Raw genomic sequence first — 19668 nt, 5'->3', positions numbered from 1 at the left:
GAACCAGGGAGAGCCCTGGACACATGGCGCCAACACGAACCAGGGAGAGCCCTGGACACATGGCTCCAACACGAACCAGGGAGAGCCCTCTGCACATGGGCCAACATGAACCAGCGAGAGCCCTCTCCACATGGTGCCAACAAGAACCAGGGAGAGCCCTGGACACATGGTGCCAACACGAACCAGGGAGAGCCCTGGACACATGGTGCTAACACGAACCAGGGAGAGCCCTCTCCACATGGGCCAACATGAACCAGGGAGAGCCCTCTCCTCATGGTGCCAACATAAACCAGAGTGAGCCCTGGCCATCTGGCACCAACATGAACCAGGATAAGTCCTGGACACATGGCACCAATGTGAACCAAGGCAAGCCCTCTACACATGGTGCTGACATGAACCAAGGAGAGCCCCGCAGGCATGGAGGAAAACAAAGTAGGGGTGTGTGAGGACAGACCAAGGCAACACATGTGAAAAGTCAGAATGAATACTTCTTTTTCCCTGATAGAGCCTGCGAGCGAACAGAATGGATGAGTTTTCCCACAGTGAGCTCTTCTCAAGACTCCACGGTTCCGGCCATGGCAATGCAGGAGACCTGGCCCAATACTGATCCCCTATGGGACCTCAGGAACACTTCCCTCTCTCTGGGCCTTGATGTCTCCCAATAGAGTTGGAGTAGGTGGGGGTTGGCACACTTTCCTGTAAGGGCCAGGTATTGAATGTTTCAGGCCTCTGTCTCCACCCCTCAACTTCGCTGCTATGCAAAGCAACCACAGACGACGCATAACGGTATAGGTGTGGGTGTGTTCCAACAGAACTTTATTAACAAAAATTGGTGTCCTACTGGTGTTGGCCTGCAGCTCTAGTTTGTGAAGCCCTGTTCTTGCCCTGCCTTCTAAGAGTGACAGGTGCTACATTGCTTTGACACTGATTCTGTACCAGGTGCTGGGCCAAGCCCATAACATGAGCATTCTCACTTCACTCTCACAATCCTAATGTGCAGGCACCATAATCATCGTTCCCATTTCCCAGAGGGAGAAACTGAGGCCCAGAGAGGCCAGAGGTCATGCCTGAGGTCACAGCTAGCAGGCAGTGAAGTCAGGGTAGCTTGACGAGTGCTCCTCCAGTGTGCTCAGGAGAGGATGTCAGGGCTGCTCTCACAGTGAACCTGCACACCGCCTTGCCCATGAATCCTCCCAGCCCCAGGGAACTGGCCTATGTCACTTGGGAGAGCAGCCCTAGCCTCTCTGTGATGGTCCCTCAATCTCCTGACACCATGGCAACTGCCATGAGCACCCTGACATTTCCTTCATGGTTCAGGACCAGGCTGCCTCCAAATTTGCCCATGGCTCTCCTGTCTGCTTCAAAAAGTATGTGCTTTACAGCCCCAGCTTGGAGGAAGGAGGAGGAGCCCATCATGACAGCTCAGGGATGTCGGGGCCTGGTGGGACACTTTCCACAGTCTAACAAAACTACTGGGCGCAGGTGCCCAGATGCCCCAACTCTGTTCTGCAGTTCAGATTATTTTCTGAAACTGGCACCTTTGAGGAAGAAAAATTCTTCCTAAGTGTGTTTATTCACGATGGCACTCCCTGGCTTGAGCACCTGTTGGGCCACCCTCCTCCCATGTACCCCTCCATTAGAGAGTTGTCAACACTGCTCAGTAGAAGGGCTGTGCTGAGCCAGAGGAACAAAGAACCCAGGTTCAGACTGCAGGGGCTTATGGCCTAATCACAGCGAGGGAACCAGAGGGACCTGGGCCTATCCCTGAGGGAGAGAGATGTTCCGATAAAGGGCCATGCCAGATGGGGACAGTGTGGGGAAGAGAAGCAGGGCCTGAGGAGGAGGAGCGGGGGAAGCAGGGGCAGTGCTTAGGCTTTGACAGAAGGTGCCATCTGAGCATGGCTTGAAGGGGAGGAGCTGGCACCCTTCTCAAAGAGCCTCAAGGTATCTGAGGGCCAGTGAGCCAAGACCAGGGACAAATGAGGCAGAGGATGGGGCGAGGACAGACTGGGAAAAGCCAGGCTGCTGTGTCTGTTCCTGGCATTCAAGATCCTTGGGAGAAGTGCAGAGATTGGGGGTGTGGCCAGAGGAGGTGGCCAGATGCAAACAGCTGAGGGGCCATGACAGAGTTCCTCCCTTTTCCAGCTGCAGCTTCACTGCTTCCCTTGTTTTAAAGATTAGGGCACTGAGGCTTGGGGGTGTGCCCACGGGATCTCACACCAGTCGCTGTCAGAGCTGGGGCCTGCATCTGGGGTCTGCATCCCGTCTGTCTGCCTCCCCACTGCCATCCTATGTGGCCTCCCTTTTGGAAATTCACAGAAACCCAGTTGTGGGCACCAACTCCCTGCAGAGTTGTGCTGGGGCAGGGAGCTGATGAGATCTGTCGCTCTAGTTAGAGAGGGAGGACCTGTGTCCCATGAACAGCTGTCAGCGGGAAGGGAGAAACTGTTGTGACTATCAGATAAGCGGCTTCTACCTAACAGGCACATACTTAAATGCCAGGCATTTAATTCTCAAAACCACCCAGTCTTTCCACTTTCCTGGTGGGAAAGTTGAGGCCTGCACATGTCTGTGAGCTGTCTAAGGGATACAGAGGAAGTAAATGTCCCACGGGGCAGGATCTAACCAGCTCCATCTGGCTCTTACCTCCCCCTACATTCAGGGACAAGGATTTCTCCTCAATGAAGACAATTTTTAAAATTTAGACTTGTTTAATATGGAATAAAAAATGGCTTCCACCACTGGACTCCAAGACCCACAGCAGGACAGAGGCTATGTCTACACACCAGCACAGATCATGGCACGCAGAAGAGATAGACAGTAAGCTGTAGAATGAATGAATGTTAAGCAGGCAGTGAGCACCCCAACAATGGAGGTGCGTAAGCGGAGGTAACACAAACAACAAACAAAAAAACGACCTAGAGAAAAGGACTCAAACATCTCTAGGGGCTTTGCGATCCTTCTGAGAACCCAAATCTAAGCCACCTACTGCTTGGCTCTCAGATCCCTCTCAAAATCCCCCCGGGGGTCCATTCTCTTCTTGCCTGCAGCTAAATCTCGTCCACTGCAGCACCGACCAGCCAGAGTGAGGGGTTCTCGTGGGAAGGAAGAAATAGCTCTTAGAAGGGAGAGAAAGGAGGAAGACTCTGGACTTGGGTTACCTGGTGCCTCATGCAGAGCCTGAGGACACCAGCCATCGGGGCCCAGCACACACTGCCGGCCCCGCAGGCTCCACACTTCCTGGCCAGGCTCAGGATTTCTCCACCAGCACCACCAGCACTCTCTGGAGGTCAGCCCTCAAGTGGCCCCTCTATGGGTTGGACCTATTCAGGGCATGGGGAAAGCCCCACTCAGGAGCAGAAGGGTCTGGCTGCAGATAAAGACTTCTTGAGGCTCACAGAGCTCTTCCAATACACCATGGTCCTCACGCCTCTAGCCTTTGCCTAGGCACTTCCCTCTCCGGAAACGTCTCTCTTTGGTGCACATGCCAAACTCCCATCCTTCCTCCAGGGATGAATTTGGGTAGAATATTCTTCAGGAAACACAGGAAACACTGAGCACAGCGTGCACACCCAGCAGACACTCCATACACTGCAGCGCTGCCGTGGCTGTGCCGCCTCTTCTCTTTACCCCCGGCCCTCCTTAGTCCTCTTTGTTTCCACAGCACCCGAGATCCTCCATATCATGCTCAAAACTCTGCATTTACAATGGATTGTCTGCTTGCTTCTCCCTCCCATTGGACTCTGAAGGCTGAAGGCAAGATCTGGGGTTTTTCTTTCTTTGTTTCTAGCATCAGCACACACGAGCACTCAGTCAATGCCTGGAACAGAGCAAGCTCGTAGGCTCTTGCCACAGCCTGTCTCTCCCACTGCACACGACGCTCTAACGAAGTACAAGGAGGCTGGGAGAGGCAGCTGTGGCAGACAGGAACAAGGCATGAGAGCAGAAGAGCAGGAGTAGGAGGAAAACTGCCCAGCGGAGGGCTTAAAAGGCATGGCCACTTGGGGGTCCCATGATTGGGGCACTCAACAGCCACTGACGCTGATACAGCTACATCCTAGGCCTGGACACTCCCTGGTAGGCAAGACTCAGCCGTCCAAGCAAAAACGTTCAATTATGTCCCATCTCCTACACAGTAAAGAAAATGCTGTACTTGGGTCACAACCCCTGGCTCCCTCCTGGGCCTCTGCCACCATCCTGCCAGGAGGCCTGGCCAACAGCGACTTTCCTTTCTGGACCTCAGTTCTCTGAGCATTAGATAAGATGGTTGACAGATATTTAAGGTGGAGATGTGGGCAACTACATTTTGCCAACATTCCACTCAAAATCATTCAAATAACAAATGTCCCGTGGGCTGTGGTCTCCAAGGGTGAAGCTCTCAGCTGTCTGGAATGATCCTCGCCCCCAAATTTCTGCTCTTTTCTACTCTCCTCCCACCCACTTCCACTTGTCCTTGAATAATGGTCCTGGAAAACCTCATACAACTTGGCAGTTCCAGAGCTCGGCTTGGGGACCGGGCACTTACCAGAAATAGGTGCCGGGGGCGTCTGTTTTTCCCTGTTACTTTCATCAGCGTTCCTTCCTTCAGAAACTCCTGTGGAGAGAGAAGCAGACCTTGGCAGTCAGGCTGATGTCCCCTTAATCCCAGACAAGGGTGTGGGGAGGCCTGAGTGGAAACTTAAATCATAAAGCCTCCCAGAGAACCTAGGAGCAGCTTGCAGATAAATCCCTGCTCACGAGAGGTGCCACAGATGCTAGAGCAGGACCTGGATTGTAGTCCTGAAAGGCACCACCTTGAATGCCAATCCCCAAATTCTAAATCCCCAAAGTCTAACGTCCTTAACATCAAAAATTCCAAAAATCAGGCTGGGTGCCATGGTGTGTGCCCGTAGTCTCAGCTGCTTGAAAGGATCACCTGAGCTCCGGAGTCTAAGACCACAACCTGGGCAACTTAATAAGACCCTATCTCAAAAAAAACAAAACACACAAAATTCTGAAAATTGCAATCACAGAAGAACTGCATTATGTTAGGTGGAATTATTACCCTGTTACTGTCTTTGTTTGAAAATTAAGTATGACTTCAGAAGATGCATGCGGGTGCCAAGTTGACAAGGGGTGGATTTGTGATGGTTAACTGTTAGGCATCAGCTTGACTGGATTGGAGAATGCCTGGAAACCTGGAAAGCAGTTCACCATGCTCTGTATTACATTCTGTATCATTTCCAATACTGGAGGTATAAATTGCATACAAACTTTTACAGGTTCTAATTCATTTTATGCAGTTTTTTTGCACATTTGACTTCATGAAAAGTACATTATCACAATGTTTGTGTTTAAGCACTGAGTATATACTTAAAAATACCAAATTCCTCAATGAATGGAGATAACCCTTGCTTCTGTGAAAGACAATTTTTCCTGAGATCTTAGCTCTGTGGGTGGCTGCATATACCATAGTGACCCATCACAGATTTTAACTGAGCTCATCAAAAGACTTTGGTTATTTGTCATGGTATTTCAGATGACCAGAATTACGAGGCTGGTGCACGCAAGTACTAACCGTAGTGATATACACGGATAAATTTTCCTGTTTGACTTTTTTATGAGTAAGGTTTGTGTGCTCATGACTGTTTGACCCATGAAACTCTTGTCAGCATACAGCAACATTTTGCAAAATTATGTATGTTCTTAGTGCCAATTTTATTGTATAAAGTGGCCTGTGAAGTGTTCTGTTGTGTTTTTATGTTTCTTTTTTGGTTTTGTTTTGAGATGGAGTCTCGCTCTGTCACCAGGCTGGAGCGCAGTGGCACAATCTTGGCTCACTGCAACCTTCGTTTCCCAGGTTAAAGTGATTCTCCTGCCTCAGTCTACTAAGTAACTGAGACTACAGGTGCACGCCACCACGCCCAGCTAATTTTTGTATTTTTAGTAGAGACAAGGTTTCACCATGTTGGCCAGGATGGTCTCAATCTCTTGACTTTGTGACCCGCCCACCTTGGCATCCCAAAGTGCTGTTATTACAGGCGTGAGCCACTGTGCCCGGCCCAGTTGTGTTTTTATGTTTCTTAAATTCCCTTTTTAAAAATACAAATATCTTTTAAATACGTTTCTAAATTATTTTTTCCAGAATTATATTTTTGGGATTTTGATCTTTTGGGATTTCAACATTTGGGATCATGATACTCAAGACTGTCTTTCAGGATTCCAAGTGGTCCAAGCCATGACTCCCTCCTTGGTCTATACCCATGAGGAATCCATTCAAGAACAGAGCCTCTGAAGGTCTACTAAAACAGATGAAGACCTGGGAACAGCTGCTATAGCCCTCTTAATTCTGGATATACAAATAGACATTTAAGAAATAGTTTGCCAAACTTATGATCCTGGTCAAAACACTAAATGTAACTTTACAGAACCTCAGACCCGTGAGACACCTGCTGATCTCCAGTAAAATTCCTCTGAGCATGCACTTTCATTCCTTTGTCTCTTGTCCTTTACGGAGCATAACTGGTAATGAACATATTTTTTACTACTTTTAAGCTGAGTTTTATGTTTTCCATTTGGAAGCTTTAAAGAGAATGAATTTATTTCTTCAAGAATGTTATTTTTAAGAAATTTTCTAGGGGCTTGCTCTTGGGAGATCATTTTCTGTTTTCCCAGCAACTGTGCACTAAAAATACTTGGTGCTTCCTCTTCTTGGAGGTGAGGAGAGCCACAGGGAACATGAAAAAATTGGCTCTGAGTCTTTAACTGCCCTGTGGGCAGCACATGGGGTGGGGAATCCCAGGGAAGGCAGCCCAGGGCCGCAGCCAGGAGAGTTCAGTGAGCCCACACCCACCCGCCTGCCTGCCCTCCACGGTAGACAGCACCTGCAGCCAGGCCTGTCTGGGGCCAGCCCAGTGAACAATGGGACTTATCGGAGCCTCGCCCAGCCACCCTCTGCCTCTGCCCACGGCGGCGGCACTCACCCTTCCTGGCTGGAGGAGATCCCCTTGGCCTCGGACGCTGTGCTCAATGTGGACCAGCTTCTGCAGGTTTTCCTGTGGGTGGGAATGGGGCGAGGGGGAGATGGTCAGGGCCCCTTCTAGGCATCTTATCTCCTCCGTAAGGCATGGCATTGCTTCTGTTTCAGACAAAAATGAAGCCCGGAAAGGCCTGCCCCAAATCCAACCTCCTGTACGAGGCAGGACTGGGACCCGAGCCTGGGTCTGCAGGGCGCCACCACCATCACTGCGTGTGCTATGGAGGCAGCTGCCTGGCCTTGCTGTGCTGCCCAACATCCCTGTTTTTCCCTGGACAACAGCTCCTACTGTCTCTAATCCAATATCTCTCATGAGGCCTGGAGCATGAGAACTTCACCAGACCCAAAGCTGGCCTCAGGCTTTCCTGGCTTGCAGCCCAGGGGGTTCTCCAAGGGGGAGCAGCCCAAAAACATAGCACCTGCAGAGGAAACTGGGTCAACACTCTGTGAAGCCTCATGGTTAGAAAAATAAGTGTGCCCTGTCAGTACCTCACTGAGTTAGCCACAAAATATAAAGTGACAGCCCCCTGTCTCCTCTGCACAGCACCCCACAATCCTAGAAACAAGCGCCCACCCCCGCACCGTGGGCAGGTGCTCCTTGAACCTTACACAGGGCAGGTTCTAAAGGCATAAGGTGAGCACTGTGGGTAGATAATCTACCCTGAAAAATCCTTTCCATTATCTATGGTTTGGGGAGTAAAATTTTATGTAGTAAAAAATGAGTAACTGTGGTTCCATTTCTGCTTATGATGTAGCAAGTACAAGAGAACACTGCTCTCATTGTAGTGAGAAAAAGCCAGATAACCTTGAAAATCATAACTCTGCTTCAGCCTGTGAGAGAGCAGGGGTCACAAGGCATCTAAGTGCGCTGGGTTCTGCCTGGCAAGTCCATCCACAGAGGAATGAGACGCAGGGACTGCCGCACCCCTGGCGCCACAGAGGAGGCAGAGGGGGCTGGTTAAAGGAAGGTAAGAAGAGAGCAGAGAAAATGTCAATAAATTCTTAAAGGAGAAGTGTGGACTGGTGCCAGTTTAGAGTAATGGGGAGCTGCAGACCGAGGGAATCTGTCCTTACTCGAAAGCGTTCATTCACAAGTCTCTGCCCACAAGGAAGACCAAGGTAGGGCAGGGCCACATGCAAAACCCGGCCCACTTCCTCAGGCCCTCTCTCATGCAAGGCTTCAGCTCTCCGGGGGGACCAGGAGACCTCCCACCCTTGGAGCCCAGGCAAAGATCTGCTGCTCTAAGGAAAGAGAGCAAAAGCTGCACCATAGGAGGGGGGCGGGAACCCCTTAAATCCAGTACTATGCATCAATGCCTTGCTGGGGGAAAGCCAGAAACCTGTCTAAGGCCAGCCACAGAGCTGCAGAGCTCAGCTGCCATGGAGGGTAAGCCTGGCTCACAGGCTCTGCTTCAGATGGAGGCATGTGCCCACCATAATAAGCCCAGCGCTGAGTAACACAGGGCAGTAGCCTGCTTCTGGGAAGGACCAGAGCATGGAGAGAGGGCCTTCCTGTGGTGCAGGGAGGGCTAAAAGCTGAATATGGAGCAGGAATGAGAAAAAAGCTCTTTGACCCACTCCACAGGTCACAGCAGCCCCTGCTGGAGAAGCATGAAGCCTGGCAGGCACTGAAGGTTGATGACATGTCAGCAAAACCCAAACCCAGCTCAGATGCCGACTGGACTGACCTGACTGCCCTGTTCCCCACCGTGAACAGCATGACCAAAAAAGAGGCTTGCCCACCTTGGGGGGTAAATACGATTTATCTCAGTCTCTACAGTGCCTCTATACATAAAGCCTGGCTTTCAATAACAAATTATGAGGAACACAAAAAGCAAGCAAAAAACTCCCCAACCCCAACTCATTTTCAAGAGGAGAAAGCATTCCACAAACCACAGTGCAAAGGGACACAGGTGTCAGAGCCATCAGACCTTAAAGTAGCTCTGATTGGGGTGTAAAAGGACCTGGCAGGAAAGGTGAATACCACCTATGAGCAGGTGGAGGATTTTGGCAGAGATGAAAACCATACAAAAGAGTCCAGTAGAAATTTTAGAAGTAAAAAATCAGTATCAGAAATAAAGAATTCCTTTGACAGGCTTAGCAGCAAACAGAACACAGCTGAGGAAAGACTCCATGAGCTTGAAGATAGACTAGTGGGGATGACCCACACCGAAACACAAAGAGTGGAGAAAAAGAACAGAGCATCCAAGAGGATTTCGCAAAACTAATGAATGACAACAAACCACAGATCCAAGAAGCTCAAGAATCACAACTGGATAAAGCACACCCCATCCGCCACAAAACACACACAGACGCATCACAGCCAAACTTCCCAAAATCAAATCAAAAGAGAAGATCTTAAAGGCAGCCAGAAAAAAAGGGACACATTACACAAAGACAGACACTCATGAGCATCACAGCAGTCTTTATGCTGGAAATGATGTAAGCCAGAAGACAGTGGAGTGGCATCAAAGAAAAATTGTCCATCCAGATTTCTATACCCAGGAAAAATATCTTTCACAAACTGTTCAAGGTAAATTGAGCAATTAAGTTTATGGGTGGTGGGAACCAGGTTCTCACTATTGGAGTGAGAATTTACAGATAAGCAAGGGGAGGAGGCTAGTGTGATGATCAGAATAGGAAACATTGGTAAAAACTCATGGTAAAAAACAAATACACAAAATACTATAAAATAAAAATAAATTAAGGCTGGCCATGGTGGCTAATGCCTATAATCCCAGCACTTTGGAAGGCTGAGGCAAGAGGATTGCTTGGCACCAGCCTGGGCAATATAGTAGGCCCTCCATCTCTACAAAAAATAAAATAAAACTCATGGTTAGTTTACTATTCAGATACAGATGATTACGTATGGAAATATCTACAGATATGGGTATATGCAAGGGTTGGTATACACATACATTTCTTTGCTGTCAGCTAAAGAGGCTTAAAATAAATGATACTGCGTTAGCAGTGAGTGTACTTAATGTCTGTATGTTGGCTTCTAATACAACTATCCAATTAATGCAACCAGGGTTCCATGGAGAAGTGACTGATTCTAAGACTGGGACACCAGGAAATGTATAAGATGAGTGATCCTGGAGCATCTTGCACTGCCAGAGAGTAAAGAAGTGCTTAAAACACACACACACACACACACACACACACACACACCCTCAAAATCTATATTGATGGTGCCATGTGAAAAGGGCACAGAAATCAACTGAAAACACTCCCAACAGCTAAAGCTGAAACAATTCAAGAAATAAAATAAGGAAGTATTGGATTATAACCCAAAGTGTAAAATAAATATCCATGAGTTCATACTGATATAAATGACTTCTTTATATATAATGACTAGATACACTAGCCAATGAGGGAGAAGAGACAAATCTCCCAGGCAGAATTCCACATAACCTAGAAGATGTGGTGCCCTCAAGGGGAGGGAGCATAACACCCACTCCTAAGTGTAAGCTGCGTAAACCTGCCACCAGGTGACTTCAGCCAGGTGACCAAGGTCAACATCAACAGTGGTAAATCCTGTTGCTAGTATGTGTCCTTCATATGATGAGATGAAAAGTACTCCTCTGTGAGCCTCTTCCCAGATAAACAAACAGGCAGTCTAATCAGGAGAAAAACATCAGACATTTCCACCAGAAGGGCATCCCGCTATATACCTGACCAGTAATCCTGAAAACTGTCAAGCTCATCAAAAGCAAGGAAAATGAGAAACTACTGCAGTCAAGGGGACCCTAAGGCGACAGGGCCTCTAAATAGCATGCGGGATCCTGGATGGGACTCTGGAACAAGATACCAGGCAAAACTAAGGGAATCTGAATGAACTAGGGTCTTCATCTGAACATGGCCTTTTCATCTGGCCTTCTCTCTGTATCATTATGTGCTTGGATATAACAAATGTAGCAAAGTAATATAAGATGTTCATAACAGAGAACGCTGTGTGTGGGATACATGGAGACTCTCTGCACTATCTTCTCAAACTTTCTGTACGTTTAACATTGTTTTAAAAAATAAAATCCACTCAGAAAGCAGAATGGTGGTTACCAGGGGCTGGGGAGGGGACTGAAATGGGGAATTAGAGTTTAACGGGGAGAGAGTTTCAGTCTGGGAAGAGGAAAAGTTCTGAAGTTGAATGGTGTGACAGCTGCATGCAATGTGAATGTGCTCCACACCACCGAACTGCAAAAGAGTAAATGTCCCAGGCACAGTCCCCACCCAATCCAAGCAGGAATGGGCTAGGGGGCCTCTGGTCCAGAGCAGGCCTGGTGCAGCTGTCCACAGCTGTCCACAGCTGGCCCCTGCTTCCCAGAACAGCATCCAACTTCAGCCCTGGAGAAAGCCAGGAGGGTATCTGGTTATCAGCTACTCTGCTTCCTCTTCTGGGTGGGGCCGCGTGTGCAAGCTCTCCTGTAGGAGGGAATATGCATCCCTGCCTGACCTAGTTTTTCTCTCTGGAAACAGAGGCAGCCTGGCTGAAGGGAAATGTGGAGAACCCAGCCCATATGCTGCTATTCCTCTACAGGGCGCTGGATCCCAAAGCACCTCTCCTTTTTGGTTGCATTGAGAGACTCTCACTATATATAAAGGATGCCAAAATGATGAGGAGCAGGGAGGTCAGTGCAGGGCAGAGTGAGAGAGAAGGCCAGATAAAAGGCCATGTCTTGCACACACGTTTACTGTGGCATTGTTTACAATAGCAAAGACTTGGAACCAACTCAAATGCCCATCAATGATAGACTGGATAAAGGAAATGTGGCAAATGAAATACTATGTAGCCATAAAAAAGGATGAGTTCATGTTCTTTGCAGGGACATGGATGAAGCTAGAAACCATCATTCTGAGCAAACTGACACAAGAACAAAACCAAACACCACATGTTCTCACTCATAAGCGAGTGTTTAACAATGAGAACACATGAACACAGGGAGGGGAACATCATACACTGGAGCCTGTCGAGGGGTGGGGGAGCTAGGGGAGGGATAGCAGGGGGTGAGGGGATTGGGGAGGGATAACATTAGGAGAAATACCTAATGTAAATGACGGGGATGGAGGCAGCAAACAACCATGGCATGTGTATATCTGTGTAACAAACCTGCACAATCTGCACATGTACTCCAGAACTTAAAGTATAATTTAAAAAGAAAGAAAGAAAGAAAGAAAAGGGCATGTCCGACCCACGCAGAAACTGGCCCAGAAACTGGCCTGTGTAATTCATACCCAGCTGGCTCAGCCTCCAGTGTCAGTCCACCCCTCACCAGCCAGCCCGACCTCTCTCCCTGGACTCTGGTTCCCACCCTGCCATCCTTTCCCTGTCTCCCAGCCATGGTAGGTGGCTCTCTGAACTCCAGCATGTACCATCCCTCCTCCATGCCTTTGCCCAGGCCAGCCCTCTTCCTGGCACCCCTTTTTCTCCCTCTGCTTTCCTGGCATGTATGCAAATCCTCCCTATCAGGGCACCTCCATATCATCTTTTTCTTTTCTTTTTTTAAGATGGAGTCTCACTCTGTTGCCCGGGCTGGAGTGCAGTGCCATGATTTCAGCTCACTGCAACCTCCGCCTCCTAGGTTCAAGCGATTCTCTAGCCTCAGACTCCCGAATAGCTAGGACTACAGGCGCATGCTACCACACCCAGGTAAGTTTTATATTTTTAATAGGGACAGGCTTCAACATGTTGGCCAGGCTGGTCTTGAACTCCTGACCTCAAGTGATCCACCTGCCTTGGCCTCCCAAAATGCTGGGATAACAGGCATGAGCCACCGCACCTGGCCTGTATCATCTCTTCTGGCAGCCTCGGCTGGAAGGGCCGCCTCCCTTTTCTGAACCCTGTGGCATTCTTTCCCATGACGTCTATCACGGTCATTTGCATCCACATATTTACTACTTCACTAAGCAGAGGTTTCCTCGAGGGCTGGGATTCATGTCTTATCACCTTGTATCTCCAGTCCCCAAAACAGTACAAAGTCTGACACATAGCAGGTGTCCAATAAATGCAATTTCCCCTCCTCTTCTGCCTGTGGATGACTCACTGTATGCACGCCTTATTTGTCCACCACAGCAAAACGTAGCACCTCCTTGGCACACATCATCTCCCTTCTGTGCCTGCAGAAGACATGACTAGCTAGCTGGTCACTGAACTCTTTTCCAGTGATCTAGGACTCGGGCTTGGAACCATTCTCAACACAGAGTGCTGACATGCTTACAGCTTAGCAGGGCAGTGAGCATGTGGACGCAAGTAACCCTGGTGGTCACCTGAATGGAGCTTGGCTGCAGGGTCAACTCTGCCCTCTTTGGCAGAAACCCAGCAAACACCTGATCAGCGTCTAACAGACAGAGTCACACACAGTCAGAATCAGATCTGTGCTTCAAGCATGTATTCTAGTGGACTAGTGATTCTCCAACTTTTGTGGTCCTAACATTTACCCAGGGTGCTTGTTAAAAATGCAGATCTCTAGATCCTACATGCAGAAGCTCTGACTGGGAGGATCTAAGGTGTGCCCAGGAACTAGGAGTTTACAAAGCACCACAGGTGCTGATGTGGGTGGCCTTGGACCACAGTGGGGCATTGCTTATCAGTTCTCCACAAGTCTGCAGCCCCTCTCATTGTCTGAATGGTGAACCAAAGGCCCAGAGGGGGGCACACAGGGCCTGAGGTCACACATCAAGGGTCAGAGCCAGAACCCAAGGCTCTCTGTAGAGTCCCACAAGAGAGATAGTTGACTGCAGCTCCTAGAAGTGGAGCACCAGACGGCTGACCAGAACGGGTAGGGAGGTGCCTGGAACCTGTGTCTGAGGAAGGGGGCCACCGGGCTGCACTCACCCCTTGCTCCATGCTGTCGTTGGCACGGTCTGTGACTTTGGAGATGAGGCTCAGTGCACCTGGGGAGGGAGGCAGAGCAGGAGTTGGGTCACTGCAGGAGGGGCATCAATTCTCCCCACTCTAGTGTCAGGTCACAGGCCTCAACCCCAGCTTGGCCACTACTGCCTAAGTGACTTTGACAGTGATTTGACCACGCTCAGGCATGCCTCAGTTTCCCTGGCTGTAAACTGAATACGTTATATTAGGGACCACCCTGGCAGGTGATACAAAGGGACAACCACATCAAATTGGGAGGAAACAGGGAGACTGTGGTAGGCTTTTCAGACCTGGCACACCCCTCCCTGTCACCAAATTCTGGTGACCCCCATCCCCCTCTGACGGGATGTCCTCCCATCCTAGGATGTCTCCACAGCTAAGGTGAGGGGGGATCCGTCTCAGAAGAGCTGGGGTTCTCAAAGAAGTCCTGGATGTGTCATATGCAGAACCCACCCAGCTGGTGGGGAGGGGACTATGTCCTGGGCCTCTGAACTGGGGCAGGGTCCAGGTTTTGGGGCAAGGAGGCAGAGCAGGCTCGAGTACTTCTCTCTGCGTTCGTGCGGGACTCACCTTGTGTGCTGTCGTACTCGGCGGAGTCCGGGCAAAGGTTGTTTAAATAGTCTGTTGGTAGGACGAGAGCCAGGAGTCAGCTACTGGCGAGGTCAGCCCCTCCTGCCCACAACTGTGACCCCTCTCTTGCCAGAGCTGGAGGTTCGAGAAGAATGAGGCATGTACCCTCTCTCCCCTGCTGGTCCCATCACGATACCATGCTAGCATAAAACCAGGCCCCCAGGACCACCGTCAGCATTGCTGCCACAGCTGCTTGTCACTCACTTATCCAACAGACACCCACTGAGCGCCTGCTGTGTGCCTGGCACTGGGCCATGCCTTGGAGACAGACACAACAAGGTGAATCCATCTTTAAGAAGCACACAGTCCACTAGTGGAGAAAGATGTAGATATCAACACAGCAGAGTCCTGTGGAACCTGTAGTACATTCATGCTCTCCAGGCTCTGCATCCTCCAGTCCCTCCCTGTGACTGCTCTTCCATCTGCTCATTCTGTTCTGGCCATGCTGGCTTTCTTGAATGTGCCAAGCTTGTTCCTACCCCAGAGCCTTTGCACTTGCTGTTCCTTCTGCTTGGCACTCTCTTCAGATCTTCATATGGCTCATGTCCTCACACTACTGAGATCTCTGTCCAATGCTGCCTCCTCAGAGAGGTCTTCCCTGATCACTGAGTCTAACACAGCAGCCCTGTTCCCTCTGTCTCCTTAACTTGTTTTATTTTTCTTACGAGTTCTTAACAGACATTATCTTTCGGCTTTCTGATTTGCTTGTCTAGGGTATAAGCTCCACAGTGTCCCTGAGTTTGCTGTTTGATTCACTGCTGCATCTCCAGCATCCAGCGTGGGACTTGGTACACTCAATAAATAGTTTTTGGATTAGATGAATGAATTCTCTAGTCCCTGGCCCTAATGTATTTTTGAGGAGCCCCAGTTGTTACCTGGAATTACATATCCATGCCTACATATGTATGGTCTGTCTCTCTCACTAGGACATCAGTTGCCCAGGGCAGGAGTCCTTGTTTATTTGGGAGGCAGTTGGATAAATGGGTCTGGAGCTCGGAACAGAGAAGTGGGTGTTTCCAGCAGGCAGAGATAGGGGAAAGGGCACAGAGAGGGAAGGGAAGGGAAGGTGACCCTGGACTGAGCCCTGAGAAGCTCTGATGTTTATGGTGCAGTGGAGGATGGGAGGACACCAGCAGAGACAGAGAAGGGACAGAGATGGGAGGGAAGTGCGAGAGAATATGCCACAGAAACCCAAAGGAAAACACTCGAAAGCAGGAAGTGGTGAGGGGTCTAGCAGGTCCAAGGCTAAAAATGCCCACTAATGTGGCCACAAGGAGGGCTCCAGTGAAATGAAGAGATGGCCAGCTGAGGCAGGGAGGAAGTGTCAGCTGGGGAGGGGTATCACCGGGTTTTTGTGTTTTAGGGTTGGGATGGCCACTGGAGGGAGCTTTCTAAGGTGGCAGGAGGTGGTTCAGGGGGCTCAAAGCTCAACTGGAGGGAAAGGTGAAGGCAGAGGCCATCCTTCCCCAACACCTGCCTGCCACAGTCGCCTCCACCCCTCCTCAGAGGCCTTCCCTGCCCCTCCACCTCAGTCCCCCATGAGCTCCTGTGGGGCCCACCTGTGAGGAGCACTTGGTACTGGAAGAGGCGCTGAACCACCCGCAGCAGCCGATGCTTTGCAGTCTGGCCGCCTCCTTGTACATTCTGCTGCTCTCAAGAGAGGAGAGGAAGAACCTTATCAGAAATTCCTCCCGAGGGCACCAGGCTTACAGCAGCCCATGTACACCATCCCATCCACACCTCTTCCCGGCCCAGAGGAGCTTCTCTCTCATCTCCAAAACCAGGTTCTCCTCCTGCAGGAAGCCCTTCTGGATTAGCCCAGCCCTACTGTAACTAATTGCTCACTCCATCATGTTACCAGTTGGTGCTATACTCCGTATCAAGCCTCTCTGAGTCCCTGCTTCCCTCTTAATCTTATCAACGGAGGAAAGCTCCCTCTTTTTCTGCCCAGGGAAACTGGATCCCCAGTTTGTGGCTAGCACTGGGAATTTCCTTGAACATTCCAATGGCTGGGGCACTAGCTTGGTTGGTGCTTATCAACTGGGACAAGAAAACTACCCCTGAGATCCTTCCTGTGGGTAGCACTCACTGCACTGTCATCTGCTGCCCAACAGGGGATGTTCAGGGTTCTCCTTCCTGATGGGTCATCCTCTCATCCTTCTGGCCAGGTTTTCCCTGTCTGCTCCCCAGCCCCAGACCTACTAAGATGTCCCACTGATTTGCATTAAGCCCTTCGCCCAACCCCTGCATCCTTACAGCAGGGTCTCAGAGGATCAAGTGACCCACCTCAAATTCACGGACAGCAGCTGCCAGCCGGGGAGAGTGGAGGCAATTCTCACTGAGCAGACCTAGGTACCTGTCGAACTGCAGGATGTGAGTGGCGTGGTGATCAAACCCCTGCTCCCGGGTCAGGAAGACGTCAGCTACCTTCTGCTGGCTCTCCCTGCAGTCAGGGGGGAGGGGGATGGGACGCTGCGAACTCAGCCTTGTAACCAACAGAGGGTTAGAAGCGGGGGCCTGGAGTCATATCCCTGGGTGCAGATCCCAGCTCAACCCTTGCATAGTTGTTTTACTTTGAGTAAATGACTTAACACTTCTGAGTTTGGCTTTCCCATCCACCAAATGGAGATCCCATTTCATACGGTGGTGTTTTTATCCCTCTCCATTCTCCCAGTGCAACAAAAGTGGAGCCTTGGGGTCCAGGGACTGCTCACCAATTTGACAGCCTTTCCTCCAGCTCCTCCAGGATGCCTTGGTGAAGTTCGTAAATGGCTGGGAGTTCACTCAGGCCCTGCCTCAGCTCCTCCCGGGCCAATGTGTCTCTGCCTTCATGGTCCATGTCATCCAAGGCCCTCATGACAGCTCCATGGAAATCCTGAAACACCAAAAGGCCTGTTACCCACAGATTGATAGGATTGAGCACAAGCCCTCCTTGGCAGATCTCCCCTGGGGCTTTGGAGCCCTGCCCTACGTGAAGACAGCTGTGAGACCTTAAGCCAGTGTTTCTAGACCCAATGGTCTCACCTACAAAACAGAGATGGCCACATGCACCTGGTGACCATAGGACTGCCTGAGCTGACACCCAACCCAACACCTGCCACAGAGCAGGGCTCAACACATGCTTGCTCTCCTCTCCTGTGGCCACTTGGTGAACACACTTCCTTCACAAGATGGGAGAGAGATTGTGTAATTCCTTCTTTAAAGAAGCAGAAGGTTAGACTGGGCATAGTGGTTCATGCCTGTAATCCCAGCACTTTCGGAGGCCAAGGCAGACGGATCACGAGGTCAGGAGATTGGGACTATCCTGGCTAACACAGTGAAACCCCGTCTTTACCAAAAATACAAAAAATTAGCCGGGTGTGGTGGCACATGCCTGTAGACCCAGCTACTCAGGAGTCTGAGGCAGGAGAATCGCCTGAACCCAGGAGGCCAAGGTTGCAGTGAGCTGAGATCATGCCATTGCACTCCAGCCTGGGTGACAGAGTGAGACTCTGTCACACAAAAAAAATTTTAAAAAAGCAGAAGGTTTTTGCTTTCTCATTATCCATCTTTGAAGAGGTTCATGTGCTACGTTGTTTTAAAACAAAATCTAGGGAAATAATAGGCATCCACCCTATGGTGTATTAAGCAGTCACTAAAAATGATAAAGGTGGTGGCTACATAGAAATATTCACATCATAGTGTCCAGCAATCAAGAAGGGATGCAGAGCTGTTTCCACCACCCTGACATAACAGTGTAAAAAGTGAGCAGAGGAGAAAGCTCGGACAGGACAACGTGCAGTGGCCGCGTCAGGAGTGGAGTTAGGAATGACTGTTCATCTTGTCTCTATTTTCTAAAATCTGTCATGATTAATGTACTTCTACAACTAAAATCAATTTAATAAATATAAGAATTATATCTGGGTTCCCTAGTCTGTTCCATGTATCCTGTTTTTAATGCAAGTACTGTGCTGATTTGGTGGCTAAAACTTCGTAGTAAATTTTGAAGTCAGGTAGTGTGATGCTCCCAGCTTTGTTCTTTTTGTTCGGGATTGCTTTGGCTGTTAGGTCTTTTGTGGTTCCAGGTAAATCTTAGGACTTATTTTCTATTTTTGTGAAGAATGTCATTGGAATTTTGATAGGGATTATATTGGATCTATACATTGCTTTGGGTAGCATTGTCATTTTAGCAATATTAGTTCCTCTAATCCATGAGCATGGAACATCTTCTTTTTTGTGTGTGTCCTCTTCAATTTCTTTCATCAGTGTTTTATGGTTTTCCTTGTATAGACCTTTCACTTCTTTGGTTAAATTGATTCCTAGGTATTTTAAATCCTTTATACTTAGGATAAATGGGATTGCTTTCGTATTTCTTTTTCAGATTGTTCACTGTTGGTATATAGAAATGCTACTGATTTTTGTATTTTGACTTTGCATCCTGCAACTTTGCTGAATTTGTTTATCAGTTCTAATAGTTTCTTGGTGGAATCTTTGGTTTTTCTGAGTTTAAGATCTTGTCGGCTGGGTGCAGTAGCTCATGCCTTTAATATCAGCACTTAGGGCCAAGGCTGGGGGATCACTTGTATCTAGGAGTTCCAGACCAGCCTGGGCAACGTGGGAAAACCCCATCTCTACAAAAAAATGTGAACATTAGCTGGATGGGGTGGCAGGCATCTGTGGTCACAGCTACTCGGGAGGCTAGGAGGATCACCTGAGCTCGGGAGGTCAAGCCTGCAGTAAACTCTGCCTGGGCGACAGAGGAAGATCCCATCTTAAAAAAAAAAACAACAACAAAAAACAAACAAAAAAAAAACTTGTTGTCTGCGAACCCAGGTATAAATCCACACAATTACAGCCAACTCATCTTTGACAAAGGTGCCAAGAACATACACTGGGGAAGGGACAGTCTCTTCCATAAATGGTGCTGGGAAAACTGAATAACTATATGCAGAAGAATGAAACTAGATCTCTTCTACACAAAAGCCAAATCAAAATGGATTAAAGACTTAAATCTAAGACCTCCAACTATGAAGCACTAGAAGAAAACGTTGGAGAAATACCCTAGAACATGGGACTAGGTGAAGACTTTCTGCACAAGACCTCAAAAGCATACACAACCAAAGCAAAAATAGACAAATGGGACTGCGTCAATCTAAAAAGCTTCTGCACAGCAAAG

The 19668-nt window shown here is 49.2% G+C and overlaps 1 protein-coding gene across 3 annotated transcripts in view; it reads right to left on the bottom strand.

Moving 5' to 3' along the window:
• FGD5 (FYVE, RhoGEF and PH domain containing 5) overlaps positions 1-19668 on the bottom strand; it is a 126389-nt gene that overhangs the window by 18556 nt on the left and 88165 nt on the right. For 2 of the 3 annotated variants that reach the window (XR_004264034.1, XM_032262342.1), the window contains exons 6-12: positions 17228-17388; positions 16800-16956; positions 16073-16160; positions 14454-14504; positions 13848-13906; positions 6963-7034; positions 4526-4594 (exon numbers count right to left, since the gene is read on the bottom strand). Coding sequence is in view for 2 of the 3 variants with exons in the window: in XM_032262342.1 (XP_032118233.1) it covers positions 4526-4594; positions 6963-7034; positions 13848-13906; positions 14454-14504; positions 16073-16160; positions 16800-16956; positions 17228-17388 (657 nt within the window). In the remaining variant the exon portion in view is untranslated. The remainder of the gene's footprint in view (positions 1-4525; positions 4595-6962; positions 7035-13847; positions 13907-14453; positions 14505-16072; positions 16161-16799; positions 16957-17227; positions 17389-19668) is intronic. The other variant, XM_032262343.1, reaches the window with a different exon arrangement.

Source organism: Sapajus apella, unplaced genomic scaffold, assembly GCF_009761245.1.
Source record: "Sapajus apella isolate SASKATOON/1434 unplaced genomic scaffold, GSC_monkey_1.0 scaffold128, whole genome shotgun sequence".
Taxonomy (NCBI): domain Eukaryota; kingdom Metazoa; phylum Chordata; class Mammalia; order Primates; family Cebidae; genus Sapajus; species Sapajus apella.
This window is presented reverse-complemented; position numbering and strand designations above follow the sequence as displayed.